Source organism: Nematolebias whitei, chromosome 7 (genome assembly GCF_014905685.2).
Source record: "Nematolebias whitei isolate Nwh7 chromosome 7, NemWhi1, whole genome shotgun sequence".
NCBI lineage: Eukaryota > Metazoa > Chordata > Actinopteri > Cyprinodontiformes > Rivulidae > Nematolebias > Nematolebias whitei.
Window position 1 is genome coordinate 2,968,849 of NC_056504.1, and position 18,994 is coordinate 2,987,842.

The 18,994-nt window shown below is 44.3% G+C and overlaps 2 protein-coding genes across 2 annotated transcripts in view; one reads left to right on the top strand and one right to left on the bottom strand.

Moving 5' to 3' along the window:
- The window catches only part of barx1 (BARX homeobox 1), a 90,836-nt gene extending 81,873 nt beyond the window's left edge, over nucleotides 1-8,963 (top strand). Inside the window, exon 3 of the mRNA XM_037679071.1 lies at nucleotides 8,687-8,963. Coding sequence (XP_037534999.1) covers nucleotides 8,687-8,963 — 277 coding nt within the window. The remainder of the gene's footprint in view (nucleotides 1-8,686) is intronic.
- Nucleotides 8,964-13,324: 4,361 nt separating this feature from the next.
- phf2 (PHD finger protein 2) overlaps nucleotides 13,325-18,994 on the bottom strand; it is a 72,780-nt gene continuing 67,110 nt past the window's right edge. Inside the window, exons 21-22 of the mRNA XM_037678540.1 lie at nucleotides 16,237-16,546; nucleotides 13,325-13,708 (exon numbers count right to left, since the gene is read on the bottom strand). Of these exons, the coding sequence (XP_037534468.1) occupies nucleotides 13,620-13,708; nucleotides 16,237-16,546 (399 nt within the window). The 3' untranslated portion in view covers nucleotides 13,325-13,619. The remainder of the gene's footprint in view (nucleotides 13,709-16,236; nucleotides 16,547-18,994) is intronic.

The following is an 18,994-nucleotide window of genomic DNA, read 5'->3' on the forward strand; positions in this document are numbered from 1 at the left end:
CTGGACCTATATCTGGACCTGGACCTATATCTGGACCTGGACCTATACCTGGACCTGGACCTATATCTGGACCTGGAGCTATATCTGGACCTACCATTCTGTGTTCGTCTGTCTCTCCTTCCTGTCCTCTCAACCAGCCGGTCAAAGCAGATGGTCTCTTGTCCTGAGCTGGTTCTTCTGGAGGTTTCTTCCTGTTAAAGGGAGTTTTTCTTTCCACTGTCTCCACTGTGCTTGCTCAGGATGGGAGACTGTGGTGAAGTGAAGATTCAATGTATCTGCCGGCCTATAGATAACTTTAACTAACTGGCTTTATTGTGTATGTGAATGTTTCTGTTCAGTGCCCGGAGATGAATTCTGTTGTGACTTGGCGCTGTAGAAATAAACTGAATTGAATTGAATTGATCCTCCCACAGACCAAAAACATGCATGTTAGGCTGATTGGTAACTCTAAATTGTCCCTAGGTGTGAGTGAGAGAGTGAATGGTTGGTTGTCTCGTTTGTCTCTATGTGTCCCTGTGATGGACTGGAGACCTGTCCATTTGTCCCTGTGATGGACTGGAGACCTGTCCAGGGTGTACCCCGCCCCTCGCACTGGACATGGGCACCGGCGACCCCCGTGACCCAAAATGGAAGAAGCGGGTAAAGATAATGGATGGATGAAATGAACTGAATAATAAAAATTGGACAACACAAATTATAAAGGATAATATTTTGGAAAATAACTAGTTTGTAAAAGTAGTTAAGTAATTACTAAAACAATAAAGTCCATGCTCAATAATCCAGGATTACAATCCAACATTTTTCAGTCGGGTCATCTGGACAGTTTCTTTTTTTGTGCTGAAACGTTTCGTCTTCGATCCAGAAGGCTTCATCAGTCAAGGAAACACACAACAAAACTGATTCTTCCCCCAACATCTTACTCCAAAGTGGAACAAACCAGTTCTGCTTGTGATAAGGTAATGATTCCTAAAACAGTAATGAACAATGTAAACACTAACTAATCAGATAATTCTCTTGTCTAAGGTCAAATTTAACTTTGAGCACAAAGTTAAACTGTTTAATAAATAGTTTACGTTGGAATTTAGTTGAAAGATGTTATTTAATGTAACCAGATGGTGTCATTTGTTTTCACTGTAAGCCAGGAGCTGATTTATCAAGATGCAGCAGCTAAAATGGCAGAACCTGAGTGGAATTCATGTTCTCACCAGGCACTCTGCCCCCGTACGGATCAAGTCAGGAAGTACAGCCGGCAGTCGCTTCATCTTTCCAGGACCCTGGAGGCTGACAAAGCCCCCAAAAGTCCACACAGAAAACAGATTATAGCTCACAGGGGCTTTGTTGATTTGTGCCAGACACTCATTGAAGGTGACTGAGGTGAGACGTTGACAGGGCCAGCAGCTGATAAGCAGTCCAAAGCTTATCTTAAGCCACGAAGCCTGGCAGTGAATACTGATTCTCTTGGACTTGACTTTAACAACAGTTGTTGCTGAGCAAGATTTGATGTTTCCTTTGCTAAGGAATGAACAATACGGACAGTGATGGACACAGCAGGACGGAGAAAACAGAAGAACTCAACGTGTTTGACAGCGGTGCTGTGTCTGAACTGGATTATTGAGCATGCATCAGGATGTGTCTGAACCATCGGTTCTCAGCAGTGTAGCGGGACCTCTGAGGTGTTTCATGAAGAGAAGTTGTTTTCTAACAAACAGAACAGATACAATGTGTTAAAACAGATTTCACATCATTTCAAAATAGTGATTGCAAATAATCAACATTATTCATGTTCATGCACGTCATAGTCAAATAAAACAAACTTCATTTACAAATAAGTTTTCTTTATTAAAACTTTAAATGAAATGTGTATGCATTTATCAAACTAAGTGACGAAGAGTTCTAGGACAGGAAGTGCAGAAACTGTCAGACATTATCAGGTCAAAAGTAGTTTAAAGAAAACCAGTTCAGGGTGTTGGGAAAGGTGACTCAGGGTCAGAGGTCAGTGAATGTTTCTTCATGCTATACTGATAATTAACAGTTTAAAACATTGTAATTATTTTTTCTATCCTTGACATGTGTTTATGTCTTTCTTCTAATAGGAGGTACACCTGGATCTACACCTGGATCTACACCTGGATCTACAACTGGATCTACACCTGGACCTACACCTGCACCTACACCTGGACCTACAACTGGACCTACACCTGCACCTACACCTGGACCTACACCTGGATCTACACCTGGATCTACACTTGGATCTACAACTGGACCTACACCTGGACCTACACCTGCACCTACACCTGGACCTACACCTGGACCTACACCTGGACCTACACCTGTATCTACACTTGGATCTACAACTGGACCTACACCTGGACCTACACCTAGACCTACACCTGGATCTACACCTGGATCTACAACTGGACCTACACCTGGACCTACACCTGCACCTACACCTGGACCTATACCTGCACCTACACCTGGACCTACACCTAGACCTACACCTGGACCTACACCTGGACCTACACCTAGACCTACACCTGCACCTACACCTGGACCTACACCTGGATCTACACCTGGATCTACACCTGGATCTACAACTGGACCTACACCTGGACCTATACCTGCACCTACACCTAGACCGACACCTGGACCTACACCTAGACCTACACCTGGACCTACACCTGGACCTACACCTGGATCTACACCTGGACCTATATCTGGACCTGGACCTATATCTTGACCTGGACCTATATCTGGACCTACACCTGGACCTACACCTGGATCTACACCTGGAACTACACCTGGACCCACACCTGGACCTACACCTGGACCTACACCTGCACCTACACCTGGGCCTATACCTGCACCTTTTTGTATTGAACGCTTTTTGAATTCATCATGTCCTGGATGACTGAGAATCTTCGTGATGGGAGGTCAGATGATTGGGGGCTGCCTGAGAGAGATTTGATGGTTTTCCAGAATCTGTTAGGGTCATTTAGATTTTTGGAGGTCTGAGATAAGAAATAATTTCGTTTTGCTGCTTTGACAGCAGTTGTGCATTTATTCCTCATCTGTCAAAAACTCAACCAATCAGTGTCTGAGCCAGATTTTCTCGCTGCAGCCCAAAGATGATCTCTCCTGTGCAGGAGGTCAGCTAGCTCTGGAGTAAACCAGGGGCTGTCTCGTCCCTTTATTCTGAACTGACGAAAAGGAGCATGTATGTTCAGGAAATAAATGAAACTATTATGGAAATAGTTCCAAGCAGAGTTCACGTCATCAGTTAACAGAATATGATGCCAGTCAAAGTGAGACAGATCCCAGAGAAAAGACTGTTCACAGAAACGTTTCAGATCCCCTTTTTGAATTAATCTGGGCTTAGAAGGTGGAAGTTTAATATCTCTGAGAGCTGCTGTCACACAATGATCACTCAAAATGTCAGCTAATACACCTGTACCAGGGAATTTGTGAGGCATATTTGTTAGAAACAGGTCTAAGATGGAGGATTTATCAGGACAGTTTTTGTTTGGTCTAGTGGGAGAGTTGATCAGTTGAGTTAGATTGAGAGACAGGCAACATTCCTTGAATTTATCACAGAGGGGGGTCGACTTATCCCAGTCAATGTTGAAATCTCCTGCCAAAAAATCTCTGAATTTTAAATTTCCAAGGAATTCAATCATGGAGGACAGAGCCTCAGATGTTGCTAAGGGTGGACGATAACAACCCACTACAGATAAGATCTGGCCTCCATTCAAAGTGATGTTTACAGCTAAGGCCTCAAACTGGTTTGGGATTGTTTTAGCAGACACAAGACTAGAAACCAGAGAATCTCTGATGTAAATAGCGACTCCAACCACCCCACCCGTCCCACCTTTTTTTGACGATCACAGCGGTAGATGTTAAATCCATTGATTGCCAGGTCATTATTGAGTACAGATTTGTTGAGCCAGGTTTCAGAGATGAAGATAACATCTGCCCCAGAAGAACTGACCAGAATTTTCAAGGCATCAAGTTTTCTCAGAAGGCTACGAGCGTTTACATGCAGAAAATGAAGCCCTGACACGTTCTTAAAGTCATTTGGTGTGCTGTAATTAGTGGGGGGGGGGGGGTCCAGGGTTGATGTGTAATTACAGGAGTTAACAGTGTGACAATTAGCCCCCATAATCGAACCATGAGAAACATTAATGAACACGTGATCATTCAGAACCCAAAAACAGTGAAAGTTGCAGTGATGGACAGATTCAGGTGTATTAACAAGATTCAGTGACTCCAGATAATCTGAGATCTGAAAATAATCTCAGACCATAGTCTCAGACCATAAAGGGTCACAAATCAAATGGGCAAACAAATCCGACGAGGAGACCCAACTGCAGTTTGAGTTGGCATGAGGGGGGCTTCGGCCGCCCTGTGAAGATGGATGGATGCTCCCATGAGAAACAGAAGCTGGGTCCAGATCCAGAATAAAAATAATTATTATTCAGGTGAGTTTGGATGGAGGCCTGTAGCAACTCCGATGCAAACTCCGAACTTCTCTCGAGCACCACGCAGCGCTGCTCCTCTGCACGTCACCTCTGCACCCCACAGCACGAGAGGCACCCCTGGTGAAAAACGACGAGACTGACCGAAGAGGCTGAAGTCATTACTGGTCCGGTCCGGTTCTGCTTCGGTTTGGCTCCGGCGCTCCACAGCACGAGAGGTGAAGAGGCTGAAGTGGCTGAAGTTGTCTCTGGTCCGGTTCTGCTCCGGTCCGATCCTGTTCTGGCGGGGCTTCAAAGCATCAGAGCATCTCCTCCAGGCGAACACAGCAATTCCACGGAGGTGGACAGTCCTTCATTAAAAGATAACGGGCTGCTCATTGAAGCTGAGACCGGCTCTGTTGAAGACAAAGTCCCCCACACCCAACTCTGTTCGGTTCTGGTCCAGTTCAGGGGACACAGGTACCCTTCCCCCACACCATTGAAGACACCACGAGGGCCAGTCCAGCAGAAAACCAACGAAAAAGCCACCAAAATACCACCCAGCGATTCTTGTCAGAACCAGGTAGAACCACAAAGATCCAGATGAGAAGTTCGTTGGGGTCCAGAGAGAGAGAGAGAGAAAAAACACCGGACCATCGTGCGATGACTCCCCGGCTCGAGGGGTCATCTGGCCAGCAGGGTGAGCTCAGAGTGACTGGTGGGCTGGGAGCAGCCGGTCCTGGACTGAAATAATTTTTTGGAAGGTCCCGTCCGGCTCTCTGAGTCACTGAACACCAAATTTGGTTGGAAAGGGGACCAACTTTGGTCCGGTTCGAAAAAACGGGTCAGTTTGATGATAAAAGACTGCAGAGAAGCCGGAGGGAGCTGCCGTCCATCAGCTCGCCGGAACCGGAACTTGATTTTTGACATCAAGCTACAGCTAATGGTTATATCACCAATGCAAATGCTACGGTGTGAGCTCTCAGGACATTATTACCTGCAGTGTTCCCTCAGTGAGGACTGAACTAGACAAAAGGACCTTCTCCTATTCTGCTCCTGTTTCCTGGAATATCTTACAAAAAGACCTGAAGTTCTTGACCTTTGACCTCTCTAAATGGCTTTAAGAATCTGTTGGACTCCTGGCAGGGTCCAATGCTGACATGTTCCTGTTTTTAGTTTCTACATTTGCCTTAGATTCTAGCTGTTTTTTTGTTACTTTTTTTGGCATCTTATTTGTAAAAAAAAAAAAAATCTGACGTATGACTTTTTATAACTGTTTATTGTTGCTGTTGTCCATTGTCGTCATCTTTCTTTGTTAAATCAGGTCTCTCTTGTAAAAGAGTCCTCGAGGCTCAACGGGATTTACCTGTTTAAATAAAGGTTGATTGAAAAAAATAGAAGTGGTGAGAACTGGCACCCCGTCTCATACCTCACTGCACTTCAAAATATCTAAACTAATGTCACAGTTAGTGCCGACTGCCACCATTGGGGAGTTACTCAGCTACAGAGCTCCCTCTCCAAATCCCTGGCAAGACCAGGATTCACTGAAGGAAGTTTAAAATCTTTTAAAAGATTCTCTAAGTCCGATAAAATAACTGATGACTCAGTCGTCAATGACTGGTGAAACTTACTAAAACATCTATTAATTCCAGCCTTGTCATGACATGCAGCTACAACCCTGCTGTTGTTTAGAACTGGAATAGTTTTGTCGACTGACTGTCGCCGGAGCTGGTGCGCGAGCAGACACCCAGCCCTTTCACCATGTTCACAGTACCCTGTCTAGATTTAGAAATGAAATATTCTGCCTGCTGAGTAGACAAAGTGTTAAATTCAGTTTGGAGTAACAACATGTTTTCATTAGATCTGTGAGGGGGAGCGACTATGTTCTCTGTCTAATTGAAATATGTCATCTGTCAACTGTCCAGTACCAAACCTTCTTTCTTTGTTTGCACAATAAGACATTATTTGACCCCTCAGGTAGGCCTTTAATGCCTCCCAGACAGTACAGCATTTCCAGTGTTCACTTAACTTCAAGGAATAATTAAATTTCAGATGTAAGAAGTCTGATAACGTCTTCCTTGGATAAGAGTAAGGAGCTGAATCTCCAAGGAAGATGTACAGATTATGTATTGAGAAGTGGACCATGGTCTGAGATGACCATGGCCCCATAGTCACGTTCTTTCACTAAAGACAGAATTTGTTGATCAAGGAAAAAGTAGTCTATTCGGGAGTATGTCTTGTGAACTGGGGAAAACAACGAGCATGATCTTGGAGTAGGGTTATGGAAGCGCCATCCATCAGCCTCGTCTTAAGATTCGAGGAACAAGCTTACTGACTGAGTGGATTTGGTCAGGATGGTACTTCCCATCGAGCTGCGGTCCAGAGATGAACGCACAGTTTGTGTCACCACCAGTTATAAGGTAGTGTGTTGACATATCCAGAATGTTTGAAAAGAGGTTATTAAAAAATGTAAAGTCGTCCCATGTGGGAACATACAAGGAAACTAAGATCGATGGCACGGTGTATAACTTCCCACTACCACAACACATCACCCTGCAGCATCAGCGTGCACACTCACTGCTGTGACTTGCACCTGCTTCCACAGCTACCGCTCTTCATGTGGATTGTAAATTGAACTGAAACACCTGACCTGACCATGCTTTAACAAACTTTCCACTGTCTGCAGAGCGCACGTGAGTCTCCTGTGAAAAGGTGATGTCAGCGTTCAGCTGCTTCAAATGTTTTGGAATTTTACTGGACCGTTAAGGAATTTCACGTTCCAGCTTACACGGTTAACTGGACAGCTACTAGAGTCCAACATCCTTTAGATATTTTTTGACAGATTTGCTGACTTTACTTTAAATTATTTGTTATTATTTTTATTAACATCGCTGATTACCAGTATTATTGTGAAGCATTCTGGTAACAGCTGACGTTTTTAAATGTGCTTGATAAATAAATTTGACCTGACTGCTGATACTTGTTAGTGCATCATTTGCTTTCTAAACTCCAGGTTTATATAATCATGTTTCAAGGCATAAGAAATATACATTCATATAGTATTTATTTTTATATGTAGTCCGTTTGACCCAACATGTCACCTTGTTGTTCCTTGAAGGAACTGGTGTACCTTTAAACTAAAAGTACAAAGTTTTTCTCTGCAGGATGATGGAAATACTACAAATCATTTGAAGTACTGTGAACAGCAACAGGGACTTTCCTCCCTAAATGTTTCCTTGTTTGTCCAGTCTTTGAGAACATCAACATCTAATGTGTGTACAACGATGTTGCTGAAGAAACAAAACTCCACTAATGAATTTTGCATTTTTGTTTTGTTTGGGAAATAAATTATTTCCAACTTTATTCAGATATTTCTTTGACTCCATCTAGTGGCCACAGCCTTTAAGGTTTCCACTTTTAAGAACCTAAAATCATAAATTTGAGACTTGAATCCTGTCGACCATCAAACTGTATAATGAGTTCCTTGTGACTCAAGGTCCAGGTGTTACGATTCAAACCTTTTGCTGCACTTTGTCATAGTGGGACTTCTTCAGTCAGATCTTCAGTCAGATCTTCAGTCAGATCTTCAGTCAGATCTCTTCATCAAGTTTCTTTACCAAGCTTTCCTTGTAGGGAGCTGGAGCTCATATCCAGCAGTCACTGTGAGAGGTGGGGGACACCTGGACAGGTCTCCAGTCCATCACAGGGACACCTGGACAGGTCTCCAGTCCATCACAGGGACACCTGGACAGGTCTCCAGTCCATCTAAGGGACACCTGGACAGGTCTCCAGTCCATCACAGGGACATCTGGACAGGTCTCCAGTCCATCACAGGGACACCTGGACAGGTCTCCAGTCCATCACAGGGACACATGGACAGGTCTCCAGTCCATCACAGGGACACCTGGACAGGTCTCCAGTCATCACAGGGACACATGGAGACGAACGAGACAAACAGCCACTCTCTCTCTCACCTAGGGACAGTTTAGAGTCACCAGTCAGTCTAACATGCATGTTTTTGGTCTGTGGGAGGAAACTGGAGTACCAGGAGAAAACCCACGCAGCACGGAGAGAACATGAAACTCCACCCAGAAAAGTTCATGCTAAAGATTAGTTGTGAACATGAAACCCTGTTTCTGTGAAGCAGCAATTCTTACTTCTGCTCTGCCATATTTTATTGTACTCTATTAATCCCCAAATGTTTAATTGAGCCTGTATTTCCCAAAACACATCAGAGCCTCCGACACCATGAGCAGGGAGGCTGAGGATGGAGCTCAGCTGTCCACATTCAGCAAGTCTGCAGGTCCAGAAGGGCTGAGCCCCAAACTCCTGAAAGTTGGTGCAGCTCAGCCGTGTGATGTTTTTCAGCACATTTCCCCTGAGAGTGGTCCCTGCTCTGTGGAAAACACCAGGGGCCCGAACACTGGCTCCAGACCTGTGGCCCTGACATCACACGTGGAACCGTACCTGGACCCCCTGCAGTTTGCATACCAGCCACGCATCGGGAGTTGACGACAGCATCATCTACCTGTTGCAGTGTACGTGCACCTGGACAGGGCAGGCAGCGCCGTACGAGTCGTGCTCTTTGACTTCTCCTGGGCTTTGACACCGTCAGACACCGAAGCCTCTCCCGTTTAACGATGGACGGTCGCTCTTCACAGAGAGTAACGGTCCATCTTTGTGAAGAGAAACGGTCCATCTTTGAACAGGGGGCCCTCGTGTCCAACTGTCCCCCTCTTACAATACTGTTGTTGCTAGTATCACTCTGCCCCTGTGAATAGCAAGCGGCCGTCACAGCACTAACGATCAGTCATTAGGCTGATGGTCCTCTTTTATCCAGTAATTCTGTCGGGTCATCTGAACAGTTTCTTTTTTATAGAGATGTTTCGCCCTCTATCCAGAGGGCTTCATCAGTCTGAGGAGTTCCAGTAAACTGTTTCCCCACCAAGCAGTAAAACCACTTTGGCTGCCTGGGAGGAGTCGACGGGGAACAGGACGGCCCCCAGAAACCATCTTGGCTCCAGCAAACTGGTTGGTCCACTTAAGGAGTTTACTGCTCGGTGGAGAAACAGTTTACTGGAACTCCTCTGACTGATGAAGCCCTCCGGATAGAGGGCGAAACGTCTCTATAAAAATAAACTGTCCAACTGACCCGACTGAGAATTACTGGATTTGATATGTGGATGATTGAGCATGAACTTGTTGTCCTCCTTGATCATGTGAACAGCTGGTTCTGGACGTCAACAACAAACTGGTTGATCCACCATGAGAAGGTGCTGTTTATAAGACTGAGACTGTTGCAGCTGCTCAGACTGAAGAAGTCCTTTGGATGAAAGATGAAACATTTCAACAAGAATCATCCAGAGGACCTGACTTACAGGAAGTGTCTGGTGAGACGCACTCATTCTACAAATACAAGGGATTTTTTTTCATGTCCTGGTTTTTAAAACAGAACCAAAAGTGCTGAAGACCTCCAAGTACTGGAAGTTTAACGGCTGATGACATTTTTTATTTCTGGACTTCAGGATGAAAGAAAAAGTCTTCTGGTTTTCACTACATGGCACCAGATGAAGCAGGAAACAAATCAAAACTTTTAATAGCAACAAATGCTGAGAGGAAATAAATTTTATGAAGTTATGAAGAAGTGGAAGACATCAGAGAAGGTTTTCCACAATAAATGTATTCAAAATGAAACAAGACAGACAATCATATCATTCAACAATAATATGGATGTTCCTCAAGTTTCACATTTCTTCATGTCTTAGAAAAGTGAATCATGACCCCAAACAAAGTCTTCTAAATACAAAAAATATAGAGATTTGGGTGAAAAACAGCAGTAACTTCTTAGTAATACTGTAAGTAACACTACGGGAAGCTGCTCCAACAGGTACCATCCACTGCCGCCTCGCACTTTAATGAGTCACACGTTCAAAATGAAACCACGACACACAAACAGGACAAATGAAAACTTCAAATAAAGATTGTAGTGACTGAGCTGGAGTGGCGACGTACAACATGAACAAATGGCCGAACTGAAACAGCCACAACAAGATGGAGACGTGAGCACACCAACAATCTCTGTAAACAAAGAAATACACGTCATTTATGCTAAATTCATGATGTTCGTGATGCCTCCCCAATACACACGCCCCCGCAAAAAATTAAAGGGTTATTTTACAATTTGATGACATATTTAAAAGCAAAACTCTTAGGAATTGTACAAGTATAAAAAGGCTACAAACATTAATAAATTACATCACTGACACATGAACACTTCACAAGGTGCTAGTAAAAGAAGAAAGCTGACAGCTTGAAGGTTAAACAAGTGGCTGGTCATAGAAACTTTGTTTTTTTTATTTTATAGTTTTTCCTCAAAGCTTTACCTCTTATCCAAACTAAATCCTAACAGTTAGCTTTGTGTACATAAGGCCAAATAAACGAGTTCTTCAGTTGTTTTCAGGGCAGCACCTTCAAATTTATGACATAAATAAAGGTTCAAAATTAGGACTATACCATAAATCAAATGTACAAAGAGAAATATTCTTAAAATAAATTTATTCAGATATAGCAAAATGTGTAAAAATGTGGGATTAAGCCTTAAAGGATAGAAAAGGTTTGAAGCGAAAAGCTACATTGTATAAATGAAACCAACCCAGGATGAGCAGGAGTTGGTGCTGCCTGGGAAACCAAGAGAAGCTGGAACGTATCCCTGTGGAACGCCACACCTGGACCAAGCTTATCATCACATACATGTCCCTGCAGAGTCCATCTGTTCCACCGCCGCGTGGCGTCCTATGTTTGGTGGAAAATATCAAAACGTTGTGCTTTATAGTGCTTCTTTAATTCCTATTAATCACTTGGCAACAATGAACACGTGCACTCACAGTGCACTGCAAACAACAAGTGTTATAAAGAAACGCTTGATGCCGATCAAGGCGACGCTTTAAAAACTGGTTTGGAAGCAGGAAGATGCTCGTTTCCCCTCATGTAGCACGATAAGCTGCATCCAGAAGTAAAACCAGAGACTCACTGGGCTGCTGCTGCTGGAGACCAGTCAGAAACTCATCACTTGATGAGATTAGGAGAACAGGCACATTTTGTGTGACACTCAAGCTGTGTGGGATCACAGAAGATTATTAGTTCTTGTTTGTTAGTGTGCACAGCTGGTAAAAGAGCATTCCAGGACATGCGCATGATGTTTGCTCTTCCCTGCTCATGGTTCTGGGCTCGGCCCACTTTGTACCCACTATACAAACTGCCTCCATGTTTACAACGTAATCTGATAAAATCTCAACGGGTAAGCGCCACAGAATCTGTCATCATCGTGTTCAAGCGTTGTGCTCACAATCTTCTTGAACGACCTAAAGACAATTATAGAGCAAAACATGCAACTAGATAAGACAAAGGCTGGTCGTATTGAGTCAATGCACCGTAATTTCCAGATTATAATCTGCTGCTGGTTTCACGCTTTGAGCGCCGCGGCTTACACAACGCTGCGGCTAATTTATGGATTTTTATTTTTGATGGGCTGACGAGCTTCATGCCACCAAAACGTTTAGCCTCGTCACACCCGGCGCTCACAGAGCTGCCCAACACACGTCTCTCTGGGGGGGGGTCCTTGTCGTTCAATGAGACTACCTGTATAAATAAAGGTAAACAAATCTGACCAGTGAAATTACTGAACAGGTCACAGTGGACCAATGAAATGGGGGGAGGAGAGAACGGGGGTGGGGGTGGACAAGGTCTCGCCCCCCTCCCCTTTGAGCCTCCAGGGATGAGGGAAACTTGGTCTCCCCCTTCCTCTAGGGGCTCAATGACGGATGTACAGCCACTGGAAATGAGTGAATCGTGCATAAAATGGCACTCTGAGCTCGGGGGGGCACATGCGCAGAGCAACGTGCTCGTCTGCCTGTGGGTCCTGACAGAGGAGCAGTGTAAAGATATCAATCAATGACTTCCTGGAAGGTGACTGCCGTGGAATGTTTCTAAGCAGCCGTGTTCCCAGAACGGTTCAGATTCAAAAGCGTTTACTGTATTTGTGCAGGTTACTGCCATGCACTTAATGAAACGTTTAAAAAAGCTTTCAGCGTAAGTAGCTCACGTTACAACGTGGACATCCCAGGCTTGCAGACAAGTGCGGATTATATATGCACAAGTTATTTATTATTCAGTGGGTGTGGCTTATATTCAGGTGCAGTCAATAGTCTGGAAATTACGGTAGAGAAAAACGTACAAACAAAACTGCAAACAATAAAACATGGATATTAATGAGATTTTGGTGAAACGCATGAGAAAACCCAACATGTGTGGAGCCGTACAGCCGAGCCACACTTCAGTTCAAACAAACAAAAGGTGAAAAACATCAAATCATCACAGAAAGTTGGACTTTACATGACTGAACTGGTGTTATAGTAACTTTAAATGTATTTTAAGTGTAACAAAGACATATAACAGCGTGTGCTTACCATGTCGATCATAGGTTTAAACAATGTTGGACTTGGTTCTCTTTCAAAAGCACTTTGAGTATCTTGATTAGAGAGAAAGGTGCAGTCCATTTAGCATTTACAGTTCAAATATTAAAACATCTGCATGTTTTTCTAATCCTGGCTGTTTGAAGTTACGGTTTAGTTCAGGGCAGATGTGTTGTTGGCACCCTTCAACGTTTGCTCAGAAGATTTTAGTCATTATTTATGGTACATTCTGAAGAGCATCACTGTTCAACAACTAGTCTCCTACAGTTGCAGCCGGGTGAGACGCTGGTTTAAAAACACCCCCCCACCCCCCCAACATTGACTCAAGTGCACATGCAAATTAACACAAAACATGCAAGGGATACTTTCACAAAAACTTGGAATGACTGCAATGCACTTCTATTTCTTTTTTTATCAACCCCTGCTAAAACGACAGCTGTAGTAAAATGAACATGTTCTTTTAAAAAATATTTATAATAGCTTCTGTACATTTTTATATCTGAAAGTTATAAAGTCTAAGTAGAGGCAAAAACCTATTTCGGTGATGTTATTGAAAAATGAATAACGCATGACTTTCTGCTCAGTTCATTACAGCTTTAGTCTCGAACCCTCCTCATTGTTGCTGTTTCTCAGTGGCTCTGGTTTTTGGGGGTGGGGGGAGGGTGTCCAGAAGTTCCCGTCCCTCCACAGTCTGAGGCTACAAGAGCAGCTTCCCGTTTCGATGGATCTTTAAGATCTTGCCGAGTCTCTGTTTAGCTGTTGCCATGCCTTTCTTTAGCCGCTTGGCTGTGGGGAAAACAGACGAGAGAAGTTGAGACGTTGGGTCGCAGCAACGCTCGACACGTGCAACTGTTGCTGCTTCTTCAGTGACAGAATACAATGAATATTTCCTGCACCCTTCTCTCTGCCCATTACTTGCTTGGACGTTAATCACCCTCTACAGTTCCAGAGGTGTGTGTGAACAGTAGTGCTATGCTGTTTTCAATGACAGTTACTGGGAGAGATCATATCTCTCCAGTTTTAGCTTCTCTCCATTGGCTCCCTGTCAAATCCAGAACTGAATTCAAAATCTTACTTCTAACCTACAAAGCCCTCAACAACCTAGCTCCATCTTATATTACAGATCTTATTGTTCCATATTTTACTAACAGAGCACTTCACTCTCAGACTGCAGGTTTACTTGTGCTTCCTAGAATTTCCAAAAACAGAATGGAGGAAGATCTTTCAGTTCTCAGGCTCCTCTCTTGTGGAACCAACTTCCAGTTTCTGTCCATGAGGCCGACACATTGTCCAGTTTAAGACTGGGATTAAGACTTTCCTTTCTGATAAATCCTATATCCTGCTTTGCTCTTTGTTTTGTGAACCTTTTTCAGAGCCCCTTTTTTGCAAACCTTACGAATTGTTAACGATGGATTTGATCAGCTGGTCTTTCAACAGAACTGATACATTTTTCTCAACAGGTAGTCAGGGTGAAGGAGGACCCTCTTACCTCGATGGAAACATAATTGGATCCAAGATAACTGGATTTTACTGTTTGGAGTTAGTTGAACTCTGGATTGTCAACAAATTTGGACAAATAAACCTCAGCAGCTGATTAAAGCTGCCTGGAATGTGGAGGATGTGTCGAGCTTGGCAACACTCAAGACTATGTGCGAACTATGTGGCGCTGCATCCGAACTTTCCTGGCAGTGTCCACGAACGATTGGAAGGAATAAATCTTGGAGAAGTTGTAAGCTTGACTTGACGTAAGTTATCAAATGTGGCTGTTTGGAGCCGCCATGAGAGAATGTACTAGAGAGACTGTTATGGCAGGCACGAAAACTTATGAGTCCAGCCTGACCCCAAACAATGTTGATATCTAAATCTGCACCTGGCCTTGGAAGGCGGACCAGCTCAAACTTCTCCTTGGGTGTTTGGGTGTTGTGGAAACAAAGATGCTCTGTCCCTCTCCCTTATCTGATTTATCTGTATAAATAAAGGTTGATTGATTGATTGATTATCCAAGTTAGGGATGGTTTGGGTTTTCAGAGCTATCCCTTAGTTATGCTGCTATATGCTTAGACAGCTGGAGGACACATGTACCTCATTTCCTCACTCCGCTGCTGTCTTTACTTGCTCTACACTACCTGTTTTATATTTGTAATTATTTCTATCCTTAGCATGTGTTTTTTGTCTTTCCTCCAATAGAAAGTGCACCTGGACCGGTCATTCTGTGTTTGTTTCATATGGTACTATTTCTATCTTAACATGTGATTCTTGACCTGCCATTGTGTATCTGTTCCTCTCAAACCCAGCCGGTCGAAGCAGATGGTCTTCTTGTCCTGAGCCTGGTTCTGCTAAAGGTTTCTTCCTCATGAGGGAGTTTTTCATTTCCACTGTCGCCTTTGTGCTCGCTCAAGATGGGAGACTGCGACGAAGTGAAGATTCAACACAATCTGCAGGCTTCCTTAGATAAAGAACTTTTACTAATTGGCTTTTGTATGTATGTGAATGTTTTTGCACAGTGCACTGAGACAAGTTCTGGTGTGACTTGGCACTATCTAAATACACTGAATTGAATAGTTGGTCTTGCATGTCTTATATTCCTGTCTAATGTCCTCGGCCCTCTCACTATCGTGTCGTTTTGACTAACCTCTTCCACTGGATAAATTCCTGGACTTCAATAACCAGGTTGTTTTCTTTTCTTTGTCCAGATGACACACCAAAGTACCTTCTTACCTGTCTCTCTAATAACTGTTGGTGTGGTAGCCATGTCATTAGGAAGCTTTTTCTTACTACCTAGAGCCTTTACCAGAATTTCCTTAACTTAAGCTTTGTGATTGTGTGATGCGATCTGGAATACAGCTGGTCTAAAGGGTTAAGTGAGTGAGTAAAGGTCTGGGTTATGGTGTAATCGTGAGCTCATATGATTTCTTTCATTGTTTGAAACATGCAGCTGATGTATAAAGTGTGGTGCAGGTGCAAGCGGGCATCTCGGTGATGTGAAAAATAGCAGGAAAAGCCCAACTGTTGAGAACTAAGTGTGTAAAAGTAATATGATTTCCTTCACACTAAATGGGGTCTTCTAAATTTGCTGGTATCCACCTATGTACAGACAGGTCTTGGAGAACTTGGCGGGGACATCATCCAGTGTGGAAGAGACCTTATTACTATAGATCAGGTTTCATGAAAGACAATAAAAAACATTCATCGAGTTTTATACAGCTTACATAAAGTACAGCTGAGCATGAAAAATTGACACTTGGTGCTTTTTGTTATACTACTTTTCTCTACAGCATGTCAAGGAAAATCTCAGTCTATGATTTGGTGCTCACCTTTGGCATCTGCTGACCCCATGCGGTCCCCCTTGGTCATGCTGCTGTTGTTAGTGCTTAAGGAGTTAGTGCTGTTGTTGGAAGAGGACATGGATGGACGCTTCTGGCTGAGGAAGATCCCCGGTGCCATTGCCCGTGGTCCTCCTGGAGACTTAACAGTTCCTGTGTTGACCTCATTGTCTGTCAGACTGCCATCCTGGGAGTCCACATCCGGTGAGCTGCTGTCCTGAGAGATTTTTGATGGCTCCACTGTCACTATTGCTTTCTTTTTGGTGCTTTTCTTTTTCTTCTTAGTTTTCTGCTGCTCCTCCTATTGAAACACAACGTATGGCTTCAGCATCACACAGTAAGATCAAGCAATTTGATGAATATGGGTGAGAAACAGTGACTCTATATTGAAAGACTACTTTGAATGCACAGACTGGCAGATCTTCAGGGAGGCTGCTGTAAAAGAGGGAACGATAGACTTGGAGGAACACACATCCTCAGTTCTGTGTTACATTAGTAAGTGTGCTGATGATGTCACCAACTTCAGGAACGTGAAGAGCTATCCGAACCAAAAGCCCTGGCTGAATGCAGAGGTTTGCACCCTGCTGGAAGCCAGGGACTCTGCCTTCAGGTCTGGCAATTCACAGGAGCTGAGGAGGACAAGGTTAGAGCTGGGTGCTGGTATTAAAAGGGCCAAAGCAGCATATGCATAGAAGATCCAGGGACACCACTTCTCACAATACCCACAGAACATGTGGAAGGGCATTAAGTGCATAATAGATTATCAAGTCAGAGGTGCACAATGCCCTAGGGATCTATCAGTGCCTGATGCTCTCAACTGGTTCTATGCACGCTTTGAGGACCCGAACAGACCACTCAGCACCAGACTCACCTCATCACCAGAAGAAGAGTTCCTCAGTGTGACCTCAGCAGAAGTAGGTAGTACTTTCAGGAGGATTAATCCTCACAAGGCAACTGGCCCAGACAACATCCCCGGGGAAGGTGCTGAAGGAGTGCCGATCAACTCTGTGAGGTGCTGGCTGACATATTTAACTCCTCCTTTATCCTGGCAACGGTTCCCACCTGCCTCAAGACTGCCATCGTTATCCCAGTTCCAAAGAGCCCTACAGTGACTATTGGCCGGTAGCCCTCACCCCGATAGTTGCTAAATGCTTTGAAAAACTGGTCATGACCAACATCAAAGCTAACATCAACATCAGCGAGGACCATCATCAGTATGCATACCGCAAGAATAGATCAACAGAGGACACCATCTCTTCTGTGGTCCACACTGTTCTCACCCTCTTGGAGCAGAATGAGTCTTACGTACGCATGCTCTTTGTGGACTTCACATCTGCCTTCAACACCATGATTCCCCAGACCCTGATGGACAAACTACTCACACTAGGACTAAGCCCCTCTCTATGCAACTGGGTCCTAGACTTCTTAACCAACAGACCACAGTCTGTGAGGATCCTCGACTTCTCCTCCTCCATCATAACCCTCAGCACTGGCTCCCCCCAGGGCTGTGTGTTGAGCCCCCTCCTGTTCACTCTGCTAACGTATGACTGCACACCGACACATCCAGGCTGTCATATCGTAAAGTTTGCAGCCAATACAGCGGTGGTGGGATGCATCACAAACAACGATGAGTCCAGCTACAGGCAGGAGGTGGAACACCTGGAGAGTTGGTGTGGGAAGAACAACCTTTAAATCAATGTAAAGATGAGGAAGGAGATGGTTGTGGACTTCAGAAGGAACAAACACACCTACTCCCCTCTGAATATAGGAAGGAGGCTCTGTGGTGGAAGTGGTCTCCAGCTACAAGTACTTGGGTGTGCACCTGAACAACAACCTCAGCTGGGGCAACAACACCACCAGCCTGATCAAGAAAGCTCATCAGAGACTCTACTTCCTCAGGCGGCTGAGATGAGCTGGACTGGGAAGCTCAGTCCTCACCTCCTTCTACAGGTGTGCAGTGGAGAGCATCCTGTGCTCCAGCATCAACATGTGGCATGGAGGCTGCACAGCTGCAGAAAGAAAAGCTTTGCAGAGAGTGGTGAAGGCTGCACAGAAGATGTTTGGAGTCAGCCTCCCCACCATCACAGACATCTACACCTTCAGATGCAGGAAGAGAGCCACCTGCATCATGAAGGACCACACTCACCCAGCACACACTTGTTGCCCTGCTCCCCTCAGGAAGGAGGTTGAGGAGCATTAAGTGTAGAACCACTAGACTGAGGAACAGCTTCTACCCTGAGGCTGTTAGACTCATGAATCCCTAGACAGGACTGTCACTGCGAAAAAAACACTGTGAAAAATCACTGTAATGCCACTTGATTGCTGATATGTGCTGCTGACTATGCATGATACTGATCTCAGGCTGCTGATTTATTTCATGTTGCTGTGTTCATTCGTCCTCATCTGCTCACACAGATTCACAGGGGCGGCTGTGGCTGAGTGGTTAGAGCAGTCGTCCTCCAATGCGAGAGTTGGGGGTTCGAATCCACCAGCAGTCACTTGTCGAAGTGTCCCTGGACACTGAAGACAAGACACTGAACCCCTCATAGCCTCCGATGTGTGTCCCATCAGTGTATGAATGTGATCTAAAAGCTCTGATTAGTCTCTTTAGAATGATTTAATTAGCTTTGTAGTGATCTAGTATAGAGCTGTATGAATGGGTAAATAAGGACACAGATTGTAATGTAAAGAGCTTTGTGTATCTTGAAATAAGATAGAAAGGTGCTATATAAGTACAGTCCATGTACTC